Raw genomic sequence first — 16,556 nt, forward strand, 5'->3', positions numbered from 1 at the left:
ATACCATGAGATTTAGTTAAATTCAACAGCTAGGGTGGACTCCTGACCATAAATCTAAAACCCAATGACAACATGAATTCCCATTTGAAGCCACTGCATTGCTATCATAAACCTGTAATTTGGAAAATTAAAATATTCTGACTTCTTTTGGCTAATTCAACATTTTTTTCTAGCTATTTTCTTTTCAGTGTAAAATTATGTACTTTACAATAATTCTTTATAGGGAACATTCATAGAACATAGAACAGTACAGTCCCTCTAGCCTTCAACGTTGTGTTAACCATTAAAACTACTCGAAGATCAATCTAACGTTTCCCTCCCAACAGCCCTCTCATTTTTCTTTCATCCACGTGTCTATCTAACAGTCCCTTAAATGTTGCTGATGTATCTCCCTCTACCATTACCCCCAGCAGTACTTGCTATTCTCTGTGTGAAAATCCTACTTCTGACAACCTACCTATAATTTCCTTCAATCATCTAAAATTATGCCATTTCTGCCTTGGGGAAAAAGGCTCTGTCTGCCCACTTTATTCTTTTATCATCTTATACACTTCTTTCAAATCACCTCTCATCCTCCTTCACTTCAAAGAGAAAAACCCCAGCTTGCTCATCCTCGCCTCATAAGACATGCTCTCTAATCCATGCAGCATCCTCTGCACCCTCTCCAAAGCTTCCACACCCTTCCTATAATGAGGCGACCAGAAATGAACACATTCTCTTGAAGAGTATACAAAGAGCGTGACTGTTTGCTTATGCACATTATTGTTTAACTTAAACCCCAAGGCCAAAAAATATTAGTTTTAAAAAAATATTCACAAAGTCCCAAGTAAATTTATTATCAAAGTATGTATACGTCACTGTATACACAGGCAGGCATTCACAGTAAAACAAAGAATAGAATTAATGGAAAAACAATACAATCAATGAAAAACTGCAGATAAACAAAGACTAACAACCAATGTGCAGAAGACAAATTATGCAAATACAACAAATAAACAAACAAACAGATAAATACTGAGAAAGTAAGTGGCAGAGTCCTTGAAAGTAAGTTCATTGGTTGTGGAACCTGCTCGTGATTGAGGTGAGTGAAGTTATCCATGCTGATTCAGGTGCCTGATGTTTTAAAGGTAATAACCATTTCTGAACATGGTGCTGGGAAATACTGCCAGACACAAAACTTGCTGCCACCTATGGCAATTAGGAATGGGCATCAACTCTCATAAATGCTCCAAAAGGTGGAAGCAATTTATCCCTTGAGCCACTGCAGTCTTTGAGTCACCAGGTAGTGAATTCCAGTTAATAATACTAGTGTTTTCTTTATACAAGTGGCCAAAATATTGCATACTTATGCTGGGGAGTGTTTACAGTAGCTGATACATACTGCTTGACTCAACTTTTCAGAGGAATAAAAAAAACTATTATTGCTGAAGGTGAAATTGCTCATCATAAACCAGAAGACATCACAGCATCTTCAAAGACCCTTAGGGTCAAAAATGTCAAATTTGACAAATGCAGCTCAGAGCTGAGTCCTAAAAAATACTTTTAAGGCTGTGAAGACCTGCTCTCTTAACACTCAGATATCAGAACATACATAGAAGTTGCATTAAATCTTCTGCAAGAAAAATACAAGATCCAAAGTATCTATTTACTGAATGAACCTATCAAAACACGAATATCAGAAGAAACAATATTTGCATACATATATGAACTTTGGAAAATACGCAAAAGCATTTCTGAAGGTAACACAAGGGCAGAAGAAGAAGAATGCAATCTAATGAGGAAGTCTGCAACTGATATAAAAAAATTATTTATGAGCAGAATGTACTCTCATCTAAAATTCATTCGCTAAATATTCCCACCAACCCTCCATTCTGAAATCTTCTTAAAACATCATCATCAACTTAAAACATCTTTATTGACTATTTTTGCACTGCTTAACCTATGTCGGTGCTCAACATTCCACAAAACTCTGAAACATATAAGCACCCGAACAAACTGTTAGGAATATAAATGGAGTTGCACAATCCTGACACAGGTAAGCCGAATCATGTTCATTGCTAACCTGAAGTTCCAAAGGGAAATACAAGCAGTCAACCAGTCATGCTTCAGAAACTCCCCCAGCCTTTTACATATGCAGCCAAACACAGCAGACATCCATGTTGAAGATCAAATGCAAGAGCATCTAGCTGTCCACTTCACTCTGGACTCTGAATCCAACTTACTGAAGAGGGGTAAGATGCACTTTGCATCTGGCCCCAGGCTTTAAGCCAGCAACAGTGGCATATTAAATCATAACTTCATTCATTTGGAGCCCACTGATGCCAAAGGAGGAGGTATATATAGATAGATGTATTACTTATTTCACTTTGTTTTATTTAATTCAGGTTTTAATTAAATTTTGATCAGTTTGGATTTTTCATTTTTATGGATTTCAATCATTTGACTAGATTAATAACTATCAGAATTCATTTAAAAGCCCTAAGAGACAGTATGTTGTCAAAATTTGCACATCTATGAAAATGCTAATGGACTCGGTGAAGTGTGATTCTAGATAGTTAGCTGGATCCAGGCTAATCCAGATCTACAGTTAATATGGTGAAAATTAAACCGAATAAACATATTACTTACTATTTTCTGTAATATGAGGCATTTGCAACTTTAGCTGATGAATTGTATAACACATCTGACACCAAATAAAGCCTGGCAATCTGTAATAGGAAAAAAATTAAATTTTTATGCAAAACACATCCTTTATGTTAAATATATAGTTATGACACATAAGGGTGTAATAAAAATACTGACAATAATGCCCTTCAGTTTTCAAGATTTTCAAATCAGCATTAGATATGAACATTCATTTCCTTACCTATCTGGATCAGTTGAAATTGTAGTTCTGCTGTGGATTCTATTCTTTTATTGCTTTAGATCAGGAGTTCCTAACCTGGGAATGTTAGGGGTCCATGGCATAAAAATGGTTGGGAGTCCCTGCTAAATGAAGTTAGTGATACAGACTCACCTTGCAACAAAGCAAGAGTCCAAATAATATTTAGGTAGTTAAGTCACTGAATCTTACGAATTGTAAAAATCAGGGATCTCTTGCAGTATGTTAGGGATAAATTTGTCCCGGTGAGGAAGATAAAGAATGGTAGGGTGAAGGAACCATGGGTGACAAGTGAGGTGGAAATAGTCAGGTGGAAGAAGGCAGCATACATGAGGTTTAGGAAGCAAGGATCAGATGGGTCTATTGAGGAATATAGGGTAGCAAGAAAGGAGCTTAAGGAGGGGACATGAGAACGCCTTGGCGAGTAGAGTAAAGGAAAACAAGGCATTCTTCAATTATGTAAAGGATGACAGGAGTGAAGGTAGGGCTGATTAGAGATAAAGGTGGGAAGATATGCCTGGAGGCTGTGGAAGTGAGTGAAGTCCTCAATGAATACTCCCTCATCGGTATTCACCAATGAGAGGGAACTTGATGACGGTGAGGACAATATGAGTGAGCATGTTCTGGAGCATGTTGATATTAAGGGAGAGGAAGTGTTGGAGTTATTAAAATACATTAGGATGGATAAGTCCCCGGAGCCTGATGGAATATTCCCCAGGCTGCTCCATGAGGCGAGGGAAGAGATTACTGAGCCTCTGGCTAGGATCTTTATGTCCTCGTTGTCCACGGGAATGGGACCGGAGGATTGGAGGGAGGCAAATGTTGTCCCCTTGTTCAAAAAAGGTAATAGGGATAGTCCGGGTAATTATAGACCAGTGAGCCTTACGTCTGTGGTGGGAAAACTCCTGGAAAAGATTCTTAGAGATAGGATCTATGGGCATTTGGAGAATCATGGTCTGATCAGGGACAGTCAGCATGGCTTTGTGAGGGCAGATCGTGTCTAACAAGCCTGATAGAGTTCTTTGAGGAGGTGACCAGGCATATAGATGAGGGTAGTGCAGTGGATGTGATCTACATGGATCTTAGTAAGGCATTTGACAAGGTTCCACACGGTAGGCTTATTCAGAAAGTCAGAAGGCATGGGATCGAGGGAAGTATGGCCAGGTGGCTTGCCTGCAGAAGGCAGAGGGTCATGATGGAGGGAGTACAATCGGAATGGAGGGTTGTGACTAGTGGTGTCCCACAAGGATCGGTTCTGGGACCTCTACTTTTCGTGATTTTTATTAACGACCTGGATTTGGGGTAGAAGGGTGGGTTGGCAAGTTTGCAGACAACACAAAGGTTGGTGGTGTTGTGGATAGTGTAGAGGATTGTCAAAGGTTGCAGAGAGACATTGCTAGGATGCAGAAGTGGGCTGAGAAGTGGCAGATGGAGTTCAACCCGGAGAAATGTGAGGTGGTACACTTTGGAAGGACAAACTCCAAGGCAGAGTACAAAGTAAACGGCAGGATACTTGGTAGTGTGGCGGTGCAGCGGGATCCGGGGGTACATGTCCACAGATCCCTGAAAATTGCCTCACAGGTAGATAGAGTAGTTAAGAAAGCTTATGGGGTGTTAGCTTTCAGAAGTCCAGGGATAGAATTTAAGAGTTGCGAGATAATGATGCAGCTTTATAAAACTCTGGTTAGGCCACACTTGGAGTACTGTGTCCAGTTCTGGTCTCACTATAGGAAGGATGTGGAAGCACTGGAAAGGGTACAGCGGAGATTTACAAGGATGCTGCCTGGTTTAGAGAGTATGCATTATGATCAGAGATTAAGGGAGCTAGGGCTTCACTCTTTGGAGAGGAAGAGGATGAGAGGAGACATGATAGAGGTATACAAGATATTAAGAGGAATAGATAGAGTGGACAGCCAGCGCCTCTTCCCCAGGGCAGCACTGCTCAATATAAGAGGACATGGCTTTTAGGTGAGGGGTGGGAAGTTCAAGGGGGATATTAGAGGAAGGTTTTTTTTTTTTTTTTTACTCAGAGTGGTTGGTGTGTGGAATGCACTGCCTGAGTCAGTGGTGGAGGCAGATACACTAATGAAATTTAAGAGACTACTAGACAGATATATGGAGGAATTTATTGTGAGGGTTTATATGGGAGGCAGGGATTAAGGGTCAGCACAACATTGTGGGCAGAAGGGCCTGTACTGTGCTGTACTATTCTATGTTCTATATGTTTTATGTTCTATATGTTTTATGTTCTATAAGTCTACGGGTGTACTGTGAATTGGGAGTTTGTTTTCTCATAAATCTAGCAGACAGGTATATTAGTCCCAAGCTAAGACTCACTCTTCAATCACTTACCCACATTATACCACCCAATGTCCCTTTTCTAGCCAGATCACCTTGCTGAGCACAACACAAGACCAAGACATCTGACGTCAAACTAAGTATACCCACGTAAAGTGTTTCAAAGTATATTGTCAGTGGAGTAGCCAAAGAATTTGACAATTTATCACACAAAAACTCAAAAGCTGATGACTAAACCAGATTAAAAGCACTTCAGGGTTATGAAATATCTTCCAATTAGATACAAACCTTTTTAGGCAATGGAGTTTTCAAAATGGACAATGATTCTGCAATACATTCCACTATTTCTTCAGCAGCCTCAGCATGATTCAGACAGAACACCATAGCATCGCCAACATCATTTTTTCGAGGTGTTAATCCACGCAAGAGCTCCTCCAATTTATCTCTTTGACTTCAACAAAGGGTATAAATTTTAGTATATTATAAATTTACTGTACTACAACAGTACAATATTTTGCAAAACAAATACAAGCATTTTAATAATCTCTCATTTCCAAAAGTTAATGGGCAATTTTTGGTTCTTTGGAAATAATGAATTAACAATTACATGATACCATAGTGTTGTTATTGAGGAAATATCCAGAGTCTGATGAACTCTTACAAGTTTCTATAGATGCAGTGGAGAGTATCCTAAATGGTTGCAACATGGCCTGGTATGGAAACACCAATCTACAGAAGCTGGTAAATCACAGGTGAAACCCTCTCATCATTGAGTACATTTACATGAGAGTTGCCACAAGAAAGCAGCACCCATCGTCAAGTTGCCACAATATCCAGACCATGCCCTCTTCTTGCTAACACCAATGAGCAGGAAGTGCAGAAGCCTTGGGTCCCACATAACCAGATTCAGGAACAGATATTTACTTACAACCATCACACTGCTTGACCCACATGCAGCACAGGTGATAAAGTGTACATTGAAATACAGCATGGAAGGAATTTTAAAATATTGCTATTCCAGTGAGTTGTCCAATACTAAAGGACATTATATTGATTCAATTACTCAATTTTCTCAATATTTTACATCATAGAGTTCCTTATAACACTTAAATAATGGAGAGATGCATTTAACTTACTCTTCTTTTAACTGTCCTTTCTTCACATTCTCTTCAGCTCGAGTCTCTGTTTCTTCTAATATTTCTTGCAGGTATGGATTTAGAGGCGGCGGCCGCCAAAATGATCCATTCTTAAACATGCGGAAATCCATTGTTCTCCACCGAGTTGGAGAATCACCCTGGCAAACAAGTACCAATATTATGAATTTGAACAGCAGAACCATCATTTAAAAATATTTACATTTTTACAAGTATTAATTTAGTATACCTGGAGTATGGAATACAACTTCCATCTATAATAAACATGGGCAGGGCTTTGATTCTCAAAAAGGAACCTGGAAAACATTATGTATTTAGTAACACTGTATAGTTTAAATTGATCAATTTCAATATAAAATGCTTGCAAACAGATTCCAAATAATTCTTTGGGAGTTAAAACCTGAACATGGGGTTGTTTATTTCTCTGTTCATGATCATTGCTTCGAACATAGGTCCTTCACGCACAACAAATTCGATCATCCGATGAATTACACACAACAAGTTTCTGTACAAGACAAAAAACAATCAATTCATAAATAAGGACACAATTTTAATGAGTTGAAGAACAAATTTATAAACGCTTTTCTAAAATGCATCAACCCATTTTTAAAAATCAGGCAGCATAGTAGCTTGTATAGCACTAATTGCTTTTAGTCAATGAATGAGAAGCAAAACGGCTAGACTTCAGAGCAAAAACCCAGTGCTTTCATTTCTGTAAATCAAAATGCTTCTGGGTTCCTTTTGAGTCTGATTCTCAAAGTATGATATACTTCGGCCAAATAACATCTGCAGTTTACAATACAATGACACTCCTACTAATGGATCCAAGTATACTTAATCAAGCATCCTTTTCATCAATAGATGGTAAATTTACTTCGTGTTACAAAAAAAAACATGGTTTAATATTAATGCTTTCAATTATGTGTTTAACTGATCAGTAAGCATTCAATTTTTCTCAGACCAAATTGAAATGGAGTTCACGAATTAACACATACTAATTTAGTTTTAAGAAACATGCACCTTCATGTGCATTACAATGATAATGCTACTTTAAAGTTTAAATTAAAATGAAGCTTGGAAGCCTTGATTCCGAATTATTTACAGCTGAACTAACATAACATTTGAAAAACGAAAGCTTGAAAACTAACAGCATATGCAAGACATCAAAGTCTTCTGATGGTACTATTCAATTTAACATTTGGGGTTTACATTAACCTGCACTATTTATTGCAACTACTATTATTTCTTTGCACTGTTTAGTATAATTAACACCAACTTGTTTGCTTGTTTGATTATCTATCTTATTACTGCCATTTCAGCAAACCAACTGATCAGCATGAATCTGACAATATCAGGTACTGAGCCAATTACAGACAGGCAATTATTGATCATACTTCCAAAACAGTTAAAAATCAACAATGGTAATGTATACATTTGAATAAATGGGCTTTTAAATATTGTAAGTGTCTTGGAACTTTAATTTCTTTGTGCTTCACTGAGGAGATTTCAATTTAAATTTACATTTGATCAATGTTAATGATGATCTACCCTTAAAAAAATCAAGTTCACTATTATAGAAGCAAATTCTTGGGAGAGCATTTATTTAAAATCAAACAGAAATCAGAACAAAGGGGAAGGCCATTCAACCCATCATAACTAGGTTCAGTTCTAAACTTTCCACAATTAACCATGACGTGTCTTTCAACTGTTGCTTTTTATAAATAACCTACTCAAACTATTAAGATCAATTGACGTTCACTGTGTCACTACCGAACAGTCATGTTTTTAATGTCTCTGTGAAGCTATTTGTTTTCTCTCCCAATTATGACTCTCTGTTACAGGAAAAACTCGTTTTTAGTACAAGACGTAATTTTAAAGTTATAATTTCTTTAGCCAGAGGGTGTTTACTCTGCGGAATTCTTTGCCATGGAAGGTTGTGGAGGCCAAGCCATTGGGTATAGTTAAAGAGGTTGAAAAGTTCTGGGTTAGTAAGGGTGTCAAAGGTTATGGGGAGAACACAGGAGAATGGGGCTGAGAGGGAAAATAAAATCAGCCATGATCAAACGTAGTGAGATTCAATGGGCCAAATGGCCTAATCCTGCTTTTATATCTAATGGTCTTATAATTAGTTTTCAGATTAAATGCATACTTGAAACAAACAGCCTATCAATACTGAACTGAAATACAATACTGCATGCATTCCAAAGACAAACACCAACATTTGATTCATTTAAAAAGACTACATATTTCCAAGTTGAATAAACCCAAGTTCATTTTTGCAGGAAAAATGTCCAAATTCTTTTTATTAAATTATTCATGACATCTAGGTGCTAAGAAGGTCAACATTTTTGTTCACTTCTAACTACCCTTGATCAGATCATCTGACTTAAGATAATTCTGGATCCAAGATTGGATAGACAACATAGAATGTTTTCAGTCACATTACTGATGCAGCCTTTTATTGAAGATTTTGGTTATTTGTCAATATTCTGAATAAAGTTTTGAATTCTTCTGCTGATTAAGGGCATTTTAACTAATACTCTAGAAACATAGTTACTATGCTATCACACCCAGTTAGACTGATCTGAATAGTGACTACTGAATTGCAAGAAAGGAATCACTGACTTAGCATGTGCCATCAATCCAGAGACAAGATTTAAAGATTACAATAAACAGTTGCAAGAAAGTTTGTGAACCCTTTGCAATTACTTGGCTTTCTACATTAATTACTCATAAAATGTGGTCTGATCTTCATCCAAGTCACAAAACGAGACAAACATTATCTGCCTAAGCTAATAACACATGAACAATTGTACTTCTTCTCTTCAGTACTGAATACACCATTTAAATAATCACAGTCCAAGTTCAAAAAACTACGTGAATCTCTGGGGTAATGCCTTCTTCAAAAGCTATTTGGAGTCAGCTGTTCCCATCAATGAGATGAGATTGGAGGTGTGAGTTGTAGAGGTACCTTGCCCTAAATAAAAAAAAAAGGCACACAAAATCAGGTTACTGACAAAGCCTGCTCTTCTCAAGAAAGATCTGTTTATGTGCACAATGCCCCAATCAAAACGACTTCTAGAGGACCTTAGAAGAATTGTAGTGATGCATGAAGCTGGAAAAGACTTCCAAGGCATTTCTAAAGACCTCAGTGTTCATCAGTCCACAGTAAGAGAAATTGTCTACAAATGGAGGATATTCAGTACTGTTGCTACTCTCCCTAGGAGTGAACATCCTGCACAGATCACACCAAGAACACAATGTGCAATGCTGAAAGAGGTGAAAAAACTCATAACAGCAAGAGACCTGCAGGAACTTGCTAACACCCCTGTCCATGTGTGCTCTATAAGAAAAACACTGAACAAGAAAAAAAAAACATTGCTGCAAATCTCAAGTTTGCAAAAAGGCCAGTATACTTATGGGACAATGTTTGGATGAAAAAGGGCACTGCACACCAACACTAACACTAAAGCCTCATCCCGACTGTGGAGCATCATGGTTTGGCGCTGCTTTGCTGCCTCAGGGCCTGGACAACTTGTAATCGTTGAGGGAACAATGAATTCAAAATTGCATCAAGGCATTTTACAGGAGAATGTCAGGGTAGTGGTCTGTCACCTGAAGCTCAATAGAAGTTGGATGATGCAACAAGACAATGATCTGAAACACAAGAGTAAATCAACAACAGAATGGTTTAAAAAGAAAATTCATGTTTTGCAAATGGCCAAGTCAGAGACCAGACTTTACCCCAATTGAGATGCTGTGGCATGACCTGAAGATATTCAGAAGGCTGTTCATGCAAGGTATCCCAGAAATATTGATGATCTGAAACAGTTTTGTGTGGAGGAATGGTCCAAAATTCCTCCTCACCATAGTGCAATTCTGATCAGCAGCTACAGGCAATGTTTGGTGGATATTCTTGCTGCTAAAGGTGGTTATTAAATATAAGGGCTCACATACTTTTTCCAGCCTAGACTGTGAATAATTAAACAATGTGTTCAATAAAGACATGAAAAGTACAATTGCTTGTGTTATTAGTTTGAGTAGATTGTGTTTATCTATTATTGTGATTTAGATGATCAGACCACATTTTATGAACAATTAAAATGCAGAAAACCAGGTAATTGCAAAGTGTTCACAAACTTTTTCTTGCAACCGTATATATATTATAAACACACATTTTCTAAATTGACTTTACAGTGCTCATTTACTGCTGTATGTTAAAATTCTTATCTCCAGTGAACAAGCATTGGTGAAGCAGAAGCTGACAAGAAGTCTGACCTTGGAGAAATAAATAAAATAGAAATTCATGCTTATTCAAATGTCTGTTAAAAGTTGGGAACACAAAACTGTACAAGACTTGGGCAATAAAACATAAGGAAGGGGGGGTGGGGGACGGGAATCATGAGAGACTGTGACTGCTTCCCCCACCCCCCCAAACCACTGGGATCAAAGGCCTGCACAAGCTGAGGGCTAAGGCACTCCTCAAAGGTCAATGATCTCAGAAGTCAGGTCAGTGGAGTCCTTTAGGTCAAACCTATGATTGCCATGCACTGGGGTTGGAGCCCTGTGTGTGAGAAGGGGTGGGAATAGACTTGTTTTGCTGTTGCCTTGTTTTATTCTGTAGTTGTAGTTGCTGCTGCTCGTGTTGTTCTGCATTGTAATGCTGTTGTGTTGAGTATGTTGCTATGCCAGAATGTGTGACAACACTTGCTGACTGCCCCACACAACATCCTTAGAGGTGTGTTAGTTGTTAATGCAAACAATGCAGTTCACTGTATGTTTTGATATACGTAAATAATTTTGAATATGAATATAATTGATCACAAATAACTGGCAACAATTTCAAAGCATTGTTTAGATAAATAATTAGCTTCTTATACAACACCACCTGGTTCACTCACCTTGCATCTTTCCACTGTGGAACAAGGAATTGAAGGGAATAAATTTCCCTTTTGGTTGCCTACAACACTATTTCATGACCACACAACTGCTTAAATGTACCTCAGCTTTTCTCTCTAATGTAGAATCCAAGTGTATTCAACCTATCTGATAACCAAAAAGGTACTTGAGAAAAAAAAAATCAACAAATCTGGGTATGATGTCTTGTTATCTATCCATTTTTATGTATACAAGTGGTTACAGAAATTGCACGTGTATTTCTGACAAACTTTCAGAGTTTCTGAATATTTAAAAAAGGCCTAACAGACTGGAAAGTTACATATGCAAGAAAATAAAAATAAAAGTCAAAATTATCAAATAGCTTGATATTTGCCAGCAAAACAGTGGAATCCATTATGAAAGATTAATGCCAGATCACTTGGAAATTCAACATTTTATAAACAAAAGGGGGGGAGGGGAGGTAGATTACAAATCGTTTGAGACTGTAATTAGTAAAGCAGATGAGGGGAAATAAAACCAGTACATACAGTCTTGCACAAAATGAAAATCACTGTCAAAATCACAGATGGAAACAGGATGAAATTTAACTTCACCAATGTTAACTGGGGTTGCTCTAGAGTGAAAGGGATAGAGGGGAGTACTTTCAAACAAGTTAAAGCTGGCTGGTGGCTTAGTGGCATCAGCACTGGACTTCGGGTCAAGAGGTCCCAAGTTCGATTCCAGTCGGCACCCTTGCACGCTCTCCATTTGTGCTGGGTTGAGAGCTGGTGATCTCTTAAAAAAACTCACCAAGCAGAAGGCAATGGCAAACCACTGCTTTAACTTGCCTCGTACACGATTTCCCAATACGTCAGTGCAGCATGGAAGGAAATCGCCTGCTAACCGGAAAATTCTGGATGCAACATACCTTTCTTTCTTCATAGTCCTACCAGAAAAAGGGAACTGCTGACCTCATCTCAGCCAAGTAATCCGTTGAAGTGTGGTAGAGACTATTTAAAGATCCTGACTATTACACTTTAAGATTCTAGACATGAAAAAGGACGAGGATAATTCAGAAATTAAGACTTTAAATTGAGGAAGGTGAATTTTATTTCATAAGACAACATTTGCACCAGCGACCAACTGTGACGTATTGCAGACAGCAAACAAAGCTGCTAATATACATAAAATGCTGGAGGAACTCAGCAGCCAGGCAGCATCTATGGAAAAGATTTCATTGTTAACATCAGCTGTTAACTTTTTCACATAGTTGCTACCTGGCCTGCTGAGTTTCTCCAGCATTTTGCATAGATTACTTTAATTTCCAGTATCTGCAGATTTTTTTTTGTTTGTGAAACAAAACTGCCAGATACTCTTCTTCTAAATGTACTTCTTCCGAATGTCAATTGATTGCAGCCTGTAATTTCCTGTTTAAAGGCATATTTTTGAGCCAACCTAATGATCTGCCAACACACACAAAATGCTGGAGGAACTGAACAGGCCAGGCAGCATCTATGGAAAGAAGTACAGTTGATGTTTTTGGGCTGAAATCCTTCGACAGGACTGGAGAAAAAATGCTGAGGAGTAGGTTTGAAAGGTGGGGGGAGGGGAGACAGAAACACCAGGCAATAGGAGAAACTTGGAGGGGGAGGGATGAAGCAAAGAGCAAAGTTGATTGGTGAAAAGAGACAGAAGGCCATTGAGGAAGGAAGTGGGGGGGGGGCGGTAGGGTGGGGTGGGAGCACCAGAGAGATGCGATGGGCAGGCAAGAAACAAGGCCTACAGGACAAAGCTGTGCTGAACATGTCCTTACTATAGGAATTACCTAGAGTTACCCATGGCCCTCTGTTTTTCTAAGCTCCATGTACCTATCCAGGAGTCTCTTAAAAGACCCTATCATATCTGCCTCCACCACCATTGCTGGCAGCCCATTCCACACACTCACTGCTCTCTGCGTAAAAAGCTTACCCCTGACATCTCTTCTGTATCTACTTCGAAGCACCTTAAAACTGTGCCCTCTCATGCTAGCCATTTCAGCCCTGGGAAAAAGCCTCTGACTATCCACATGATCTATGCCTCTCATCATCTTATACACCTCTATCAGGTCACCTCTCACCCTCCGTCGCTCCAAGGAGAAAAGGTCAAGTTCACTCAACCTATTCTCATAAGGCATGCTCCCCAATCCAGGCAACATCCTTGTAAATATCCTCTGCACCCTTTCTGTGGTTTCCACATCCTTCCTGTACAGAGTCGACCAGAACTGAGCACAGTACTCCAAGTGGGGTCTGACCAGGGTCCTATATAGCTACAACATTACCTCTCGGCTCCTAAACTCAATCCCACGACTGATGAAGACCAATACACCTTCTTAACAACAGAGTCAACTGCGTAGCAGCTTTGAGTGCCTATGGACTCGGACCCAAAGATCCTTCTGATCCTCCCCACTGCCAAGAGTCTTACCACTATATAATACTATATTCTGCCATCATATTTGACCTACCAAAATGAACCACCTCACACTTACCTGGGATAAGTCCATCTGCCACTTCTCAGCCCAGTTTTGAAGATAAATGAGAGCGGGACAAGCAGATGGGAAATGGTGAAGGTGGAGGCATTACTGGACGTTTGAGAAATCGATATTCATATCATCAGTTTGGAGGCTACCCAAACAGAATATAACCTGATGTCATGTCTCATATTCCATTTGGGTAGCCACCAACCTGATGACATGAACATCGATTCCTCAAACTCCCAGTAATATCTCCACTCCCTTCACCAGTTCCCATCTCCTTGCCCCTTTCTCATGTTATCTCCTTGCCCTCCCATCAGCTCCCTGTGGTGCTCCTCCCACCCCCTCTTTTTCACTTCCATGGCCTTCTGTCTCTTTCACCAATCAACTTAAGAGCTAGTCACTTCACCCCCCACTTCCAAGTTTCACCTGTTGCCTGGAATTCCTCTCCCCTCCCCCCACCTTTCAAATCTACTCCTCAGCTTTTCCCCCTCCAGTCCTGCTAAATGGTTTCGGGCCAAAACATCGAATGTACTTCTTTCCCATAGATGCTGCCTGGCCCGCTGGGTTCCTCCAGCATTTTGTGTGTCGCTCGGATTCCCAGCATCTGCAGATTTTCTTTTGTTTGTGGTTTACTGATCTGGCACTTTTGTGATCTCCTGGGGGATTCGGCAAGGATGAGAGTGGAGAGTGCAGTTACGGAGAGCAAGGCAGTCATCGCTGGGGGCTGGCTGTGTTGACTCGTGATGACAGAATACATTTGCAGCCAGCTCCATTACTCTGCACTGATTAAATCATCGAGCAAGATTAAAATCAGAGGATGAAAGTGGAACAAGAACAGATATTCAGTACATCTGCCTGCATTTAACCGGCTTCACTCTCTCCTTGCTGCCGCAGTTGGGTGGATGGTGCTGGAGTCATGAGTCCCACGCCGTTAAGTTGGGGACAGGGAGCAGTTGTTGTCCTGCAACCATCAGGCTCCCAGACCAGCTTCACTCACCTCTGCAGCTGCAGTCACTTCGGGGACTCTGCAGTTAATGCTGTGTTATTTGTTTGCCATTTTATTGTTTGTTCGATTTGTTCCTTTTTTTCACTTATTAGGTGTTAATGATCTTTGATGTGTTTTTTTTAAATTGGGTTCTATCATGTTTCTTTGTTGTGCAAGAAAGACGACAAATTTCAAAGTTGTGTACAGTACACATACTTTGATAATAAATGTATTTTGAACTTCAAATAATTGTAGTGGTCTACATCTGCAAATAAGATTAATTCAAACTTAATGAGTATTCAGGACCAAAATTTTTTCTATACAGGGAAAAGGGATAGACAGCAAATCCAAGAAACCCTAAAAAGGAATTTCCAGGGCTAAGTAAAGTATTTACAAGGTGTTGAAAACAGAGTGGCCAAAATGTAGACAGTACTTTGAAATTAGGATGGCAAAAGAAATGGCAAGAAATATCACTGATGGATAAAACAACAATAGGTCATACAAGTATGTCATTAAGCCATCTAGGAAATAAAATAGCATCTGTGTGGAACCAGGTAACACAAGCAAGCTCTTAAATTAATATTTCTCTTCTGTATTCACTTTGGAGAGAGTGGAAAATTCAGGGGTAAAGGTCAGTGAAATTCTCAAACGTTATCACAAGAAAGGGTGTTAGCCATCTTAATGGAATGAAAGGTGGATAAATCCCCAGTCTGATAAAATGTATCATAGGCTGCTATGAGATCACTGGGTCTTTAAATCTTTGCTAGCTGTAGATGAGCTGCCAGATGACTGGAGGAGTGTAAATGTGGTACCCTTTATTTAAGGACAACCAGGATAATCCAGGTAATTACAGCCTACGAGTCTAACATCATTGGGAAATAGGGAATTTATTGGAAAAGAATTCTGAAGGATAGGATTAATCTGTATTTAAAAAGGCAGGGATTAAGTAAAACATAGCATGGTTTTAAGAGGGAAATACCCTGGATAGCCAGAGTTGATTGAATTTTCCAAAGGGATAACAAAGTAGATAAACAAGGAGAATGGAATTCAGCTTCCACATGGGAGACTGGTCCAAGAATTTAAAGCTAGTAAGAAGCAAGGCAAGAAGGCAAATTTGGAAATAAGATGATACTAGTGGAAAGTTGTTTTGTGATTGGAAACCTGTAACCAGTGGTATACCAATTTGGTCCCTTACTAATTATTACAAATGTAGAACAAACCACTATGTGGTTGATAATGAGGATAGCTGTAGATGACAGAATATTGATCAGTTCATAAGAACAACAAAGCTTGGCAGAAGGAACTTAGGTCCTCATAAAGAGATACACACTGGGGGGACTAAGACATCTACAATGAAGATTAGAGCCTGAGCGAGTATTGACATATAGAGGAACCTCAAACTACAAACCCATGAATACCTGAAGGTAAAAGATAAGCTGATGAATGCAACAAAAGGGATGGAAGAAGAAAAAAAGAAGAGAACGCATTAAGGGCTCAGTGGGTCAAACAGTACCTGTGGATACAAAAGTTGTAAGTCAATGTTTCAGATCATCAACACAGCTGGAATGAAGGAACAATCTGAAATGTAAACTTACAGCGTTTGCCTCTATAGATGCTGCTTGATTTCTTATTGTTTGTGTATTTATTTACTTATCAAGATATAGTGTGCAATAGGCACTTCAAGGCACACTGCCTAGCAACCCCCAATTTAATCCTGGCGTTAATCACAGGATAATTTAAAATGACCAGTTAAGACCATAAGTCATACGAGCAGGATTAGGCCATTTGGCCCATCGAGTCTGCTCTGCCATTCAATCATGGCTGATCCTTTTCTCCTGCTCTCCTCAG

At 39.2% G+C, this 16,556-nt stretch overlaps 1 protein-coding gene across 3 annotated transcripts in view; it reads right to left on the reverse strand.

Moving 5' to 3' along the window:
• Positions 1-16,556, reverse strand: part of u2surp (U2 snRNP-associated SURP domain containing) — a 109,820-nt gene that overhangs the window by 33,619 nt on the left and 59,645 nt on the right. For all 3 annotated transcript variants that reach the window (XM_072255019.1, XM_072255017.1, XM_072255018.1), the window contains exons 13-17: positions 6,734-6,838; positions 6,563-6,629; positions 6,316-6,473; positions 5,468-5,630; positions 2,629-2,708 (exon numbers count right to left, since the gene is read on the reverse strand). In XM_072255019.1, coding sequence (XP_072111120.1) covers positions 2,629-2,708; positions 5,468-5,630; positions 6,316-6,473; positions 6,563-6,629; positions 6,734-6,838 — 573 coding nt within the window. The remainder of the gene's footprint in view (positions 1-2,628; positions 2,709-5,467; positions 5,631-6,315; positions 6,474-6,562; positions 6,630-6,733; positions 6,839-16,556) is intronic.

The sequence above is a fragment of the Mobula birostris genome, chromosome 4 (assembly GCF_030028105.1).
Source record: "Mobula birostris isolate sMobBir1 chromosome 4, sMobBir1.hap1, whole genome shotgun sequence".
NCBI classification, from domain to species: Eukaryota; Metazoa; Chordata; class Chondrichthyes; order Myliobatiformes; family Myliobatidae; genus Mobula; species Mobula birostris.